The 5751-nt window shown below is 45.3% G+C and overlaps 1 protein-coding gene across 1 annotated transcript; it reads left to right on the top strand.

Annotated features, from left to right (window-relative positions):
• The first annotated feature begins 756 nt into the window (after positions 1-756).
• On the top strand, positions 757-1803 carry LOC121438931 (histone H4). The gene has a single exon (XM_041639439.1). The coding sequence runs from the start codon at positions 780-782 to the stop codon at positions 1089-1091; it is 312 nt and encodes a 103-aa protein (XP_041495373.1). The 5' UTR covers positions 757-779; the 3' UTR covers positions 1092-1803.
• The last annotated feature ends 3948 nt before the right edge of the window (positions 1804-5751 follow it).

Genomic DNA, 5751 nt, shown 5'->3' with positions numbered 1-5751 from the left:
GAGAGGGGTGAAATGTAGTTGAGTCTGTCCAGCTCAGGTTGGCCTCCAGCTTGTGGCAATCCTCCTGCCTCACCCTCCACACTGCTGTGATTACAAGTGTGAGTCACTGCACCTGGCGAGAACTTGTTAAGTTTTAAATGCAAGCTATGAGATGCAAGCTTATCGAAGTGGCACGTTACAGTTGCTGAGCTAAGTAACTATCGAAACGGACAGCTGGTTGAAAAGAAAATACTAATGTGTTTGTCCAGCAGAAGCAGAAAAACCCACACTGCAGAAAAACAATCGAATAAGAACAGGAAGTGAAGAGGGGAGTATTAGCGTGATCACAAAAGAAAATGACCATCCACTCCAAAGGCCCACGCATGAAAATGTAAACTGCTTTAACGTAAGGGCTAGTAAGCTAGATCTCTAGTGCTAGCGTCTATCCATTTCCACACTACTTTGCAATAGTCTAAGGATAAGCATTCTGCAGAGAAAATGACTCAGAAGGTGCTGAAGATAGCAAGCATGATGCGGTCTTTTTATTTGCACGAAAGAAGGGAAAAATAAAAAAAACTTATATCCTTTAAATTCTCAAATATGCTAAGGATTTTCAGATTTGAGGGGAACAAAAAGTCTTGGAGCTAAAGCAGTCAGGAGTATAGAGTCAGGGGGCGGCGCCTAGAGCTCCGCCCATTGCTTGCTGTTTTCAAACAGGTCCGCTCCCAGACAATATAAGGCTCTTGCTTGCATCCTGTAGGACAGTTTTCTCTCCTTTCAGTTCTCTTCGGTATTCTACTATGTCTGGACGTGGCAAAGGCGGCAAAGGACTCGGGAAAGGCGGCGCCAAGCGACACCGCAAGGTCCTGCGAGATAACATCCAGGGCATTACCAAGCCTGCCATCCGGCGCTTGGCTCGACGCGGCGGCGTCAAGCGCATCTCCGGGCTCATCTACGAGGAGACTCGCGGTGTCCTCAAAGTGTTCCTGGAGAATGTGATCCGGGACGCCGTCACCTACACCGAGCACGCCAAGCGCAAGACGGTCACGGCTATGGATGTGGTCTACGCTCTCAAGCGCCAGGGCCGTACTCTTTATGGCTTCGGCGGCTAAGTGCTACCACCGGCTTCAGACCTTCGGTCTCTTGCACCAACACCTCAACCCAAAGGCCCTTTTCAGGGCCCCCAAAGCATCAAGAAAGGAGCTGGGGATACTTGTATAGGGGCTGGAAGAGGGTTCTCAACCCCGGGCTAGGTTATCTCGGAGGAGGATAGTTGCTTTGATTGTAGTACATGCAAATCAGGCCGCGTGAGAGCACGTTCTCATTGGAGCAGTGGGCCATTGGCTCCGCCCGCCGATGGGCAACGTGATGCGGTATGCTTGCTGAGTGCTGTTAACCTATAGGTATAGACTATGAATTTTTTTTTTTTTTTTTTTTTTTTGCTTGTTTCTGGGTGCCAGGCCGAAAGCTGACGATGCTTGGTTCGGTCCCGCCTTGCGACCTCTAGACCTGGGAAGGGCTGATCCGTGACGTGCGCTCTCCAGAGGGAAAATATTGAAGACTCACGTCCCTTAGAATAGCGGGAAACTGAGGAGTGGGGCGGAGGCTTGGAACCGTCAAAATAAAGTGACTGTTGCGTAAACTCGGTTTTCTCAGCTGTAACTATTTACCTGCCCCTAGATGGTGTCTTTTGGGGCCAGGAAAGAAATCGGGGTCTATCTTTAGCTCAGTCTGGTCAGCTCCCTGAATTCCTGTACAGACACCAGAATTTAAGTCTCACTGAAGTCTCCTTTCTCAAGTCTCCAGCGGGTAGGACTTAAAGAACCCGAGCTGCTCTTAGAGACCTGTTGGTTTCTCGCACCCAGGTGGGTTAGCTCACAGTCAGCTGTAACTCCAGCTCCAGGGCGCCAAAATGCGTTTGGCTTCCTTGGGCACCTGGGCTTAGATCTGCATTCCCACTCTCTTCCGTACACAAAACTTAATTAACAGTAATTTTTTTCAATGCCTAAGTTTATTGACATTTGAAGTTCACTAGTCTTCTCGCTGGCATAGGGGTTGGGAGGCATTTCTGGGGTTCCCTCAGCAGAAACCTCGGATTTCATTAGGAACGATGTTCTGTGAAATGCTTCCTATGTGGCATGCAGGAACTTCGTGCCATTCTTCGGCAGCAGATTTACTTTAAGTATTGTTAATGAACACTTCATAGCTGTGGATGGGACGACGAAGAATAGAAACTTCGAAGCTGAATTTGAACTTGGCCCTGTGCGATTTTACACAGCTTCATCTTATGTACCCCTGTTTTTGCCAGTCAGGCTCCCCTTTCCCATTACTGACCTTTTCACTTCACATTCTGAGCATATGTAACACTGGTGTAAATTTCAGAAGCATGTTAGTCTAACGAACTCATTTCTTCAAGCAAGTGAAAAACTGAATTGCTTATTCTCTATCTTTAGAAATATTTTCAATTACAATTATTTGGTTTTATATTTTCAAATTCTTTTATTTTTACTTTTTGTCCAGTGGACTTTTTTTTCCTGAGTTTAGTGATTTTCGTTTTCTTATAAAGCTGTATGTTTTATCAAAATATTAAATACAAAAAATGTAACAAATGTTTATCACCCCCCCATTTTAACGAGTGTTTTTAATTATTTGAGAAAATATATCAAATATCTATATTACTAGCAAAGGAAAGTGAAATTTGCATTTAATGTTACACAAATAACAAAAAAAATCGCATTGGTGCAATCATTGTAGAAATGAGTTTGGGAATTTCTCAGAAAGCTTAAATTTGTACTACCATATAATCCTGTCCCACTCTTGGGTTTGTGCCTAAAAGACTCCTAGTCACCATCCCTGGCATACACAGGCCTCCATATTTATTGCTGCTTTATTCATTACAGCCAGGAAATGGAGTCAGCCAGTGTGTCCGTCACCAGATGAACGGATGAAGAAATTATGGTATGGTATGCGTACCTGAAGGGTTTTACTTGGTGATAAAAGTGAACAGGAAGATAAGTGGAACAGGAAGTCAGTATGTTAAACACAGATTCGAAAAGAAAAGCCCAGGACTTCTTCCATGTAGAGTTGACGTGTGTGTGTGTGTGTGTGTGTGTGTGTGTGTGTGTGTGTGTGTAGGTCATGAAACTAGAAAGAGGATGCAGGGGAAGGGGGTGTGAAAAACACATGCTCTGAAAGCAGAAGCCAGTTGCCTACGTGTGGGAAAGGAGAAATGAGCCAGGCTCAAGGGCAGGCAGAAAGGGAGGGCAGTTTACTATAGAACAAAGTATAGTGAATTGGGCATGAAAATTCCACAATGAGATGAATGTCGGCTATTTACACGACTTGAATGGCAGGGACAGCTTTGTGGCACCCCAGTGGCTAGGCCCTGCCCCCAGACTGTCATAATGGCCATTCCCTAAAGGCTATAAAGGCCATTCCCAGCCCTCTGAGGTGGGAGAGTGGCCAGGCCCCGCCCTACCGAAAAAATTCCCACCAATCCCCGAGCCTGCCCCAAGATCAAGCCACATAATTCCTCCAATCCCAAATCACCCTGGAAAACTAACCTCCCTCCGCCCCTCATCCCCTAGAAACCAAGAAACGCTACATAATCCTATCTTCTGCTTAGTTCTCTTGCTGTAGTGGTATATTATTTGATTTGTATTTTAATCAATAAATCTTGCCTGAAGACCAGAAGCAAAGCTAAAGCCACTAGAGGTCAGGCGGTGGTGGCACACACCTTTTAATCCCAAAATTTGGGAGACAGAGGCCGAAGGATGTCTGTGAGTTCAAGGCCACCCTGGACTACACAAGATCAATACAGAAACAAGTCCAGGTGGTGGTGCCTCACGCCTTTAATCCCAGCACTAGAGGGAATATAAAATGGGAGGAGAGAGAGGCTTAGTCTGCAGTCACTTAGCTTTGGTAGAGTCAAGACTTCTCTAGTGGCTTGATTGCTTTGCTTTTCTGGTTTTCCAGTTGGAACCCCAATTTCTGTCTCTGGGTTTTTATTATTTGTGTTACTATCTGCTGCTTCTTTCCTGGGCAGAGGCAGCCACCCTTCTGGGATTTCCCCTCCCAATCCTTCCTGTGAGATTTGCTTATCTTATTCCTCAGCTCCCAACTGCCAGGACACCTTTCCTCTGGACGCTGTAACATTTACAATGACTCAGCTGGTAAAGGCGCTTGCTGCCGAGCCTGACAACCTGAGTTTGCTTCCAGAGACCCATATATTGGAAGGAGAGACCAGACTCTGCAAAGAGTCCTCTGACTTTACACATTAAACATAGTGACACCAAATAAATAAGTCAAATAAGATATATTTCTACAAAAACATATATTTAATGCTGGGGGTGTAGTTCATGTATGTGAGGGGGCTCAGTAAAGAATCTGCCACAATGGCCGCTCCATTATTAGGTGGAAGGGTTTCATTGTGGAAAGGAAGAGGGAATATCCAGAGGCATCTGATTGGGTCCAGAGCAGAGAGAGAAAGCGGGAGACTGGACAGGCCAGGGCTAGAGAAGCAGAGTGGTGAAATAGTGAAGAGAGCAAGAGATAACGCTTATGGGCCTGAGGGCGTGGGGTGGGGACTGGACACTGAGGGAATCCAGAGACCAGTGTGGACTTTGACATGTAACCAAATAAAGAGCCACGTGCCCCTTCTTCCAGAGGCGAAGGAAACGATTCCTGTGGGGGGTATGGGGGTGCGGGGGAGGGAGTGGAAGGCCCATTTCACGCGTCCCTAAGGAATGCTGGCTTTTATCTACTGACCGTAAGTCCATCTGTAGTCTAGCTTGAGCTCATTTCTACACACGCGGCCTTCCTGAGATCTAAATGTTTGGTAAGGCACTTGTTTCACATGCACGAGGCCCAGTACAGCAAAATACTAAAAGTTTAGTCTTACAAATCCAGTTTTATACGACTGGATTTTATGAATTCATAATGAAAACGAGCAAGCCCCTGCTGTACCTCCCCCTCCCCACTGTCTACTTTGTAGAAATCGGGGAGCAACTGAGCGACAATATGTCGCATATATTTAAAAACGAATTTATTATCCCCCCCCCGATTTAGTTTTTTTCTTTGCTCCCTGAAAGGTAGGGATTGGGGGTTCTTGCATCTTTAGCCTTCTCTCTGTGGTCAGGTTTGAACTGACTGTCAAGTAAGGCGCTACCCTTTGAATAAAGTGTTGATAATACTGATATCCCATCTTTTCTAAGCAATCCAGCCACCTTTCTGTTCCTTTGGCCACTTCTTTTTTAAAAAATATATTTATTTATTTATTTATTATGTATTCAATATTCTGTCTGTGTGTATGTCTGCAGTCCAGAAGAGGGCACCAGACCTCATTACAGATGGTTGTGAGCCACCAAGTGGTTGCCGGGAATTGAACTCAGGACCTTTGGAAGAGCAGACAATGCTCTTAATCACTGAGCCATCTCTCCAGCTCCTTGGCCACTTCTTAATCCAGTTTCTCCCACCAATTTGTAGCAACCACTTCAGTGACAAGTACCCAGCATTGTGCTGAGGACATTGTCTGCTTGGTCTGACCAGCACAACAGCTTCACAGAAGACTAAAGTTGTCAATAGACTCAACACAGGACATGAAGCTAGTGGAGAAGCCTTTCTTTAAGCTCAGATTAGTCTTAATTCCCAATTCAATTAGATCCTATTGTCACAGAAGAAAAGGTGTCTTCAAAGTCATTGGTTACTGTGTTAAATTAACCAACTATCTTTTAGAATAGATAAAATTTTGTGTGACCACAGCCCTAAATTAAC

The sequence above is a fragment of the Microtus oregoni genome, unplaced genomic scaffold, assembly GCF_018167655.1.
Source record: "Microtus oregoni isolate MIOR12 unplaced genomic scaffold, Mior012 000002F_ref0000024, whole genome shotgun sequence".
NCBI classification, from domain to species: domain Eukaryota; kingdom Metazoa; phylum Chordata; class Mammalia; order Rodentia; family Cricetidae; genus Microtus; species Microtus oregoni.
The sequence above is the reverse complement of the archived record's forward strand: the minus strand, read 5'-3'. Positions and strand labels throughout refer to the sequence as shown.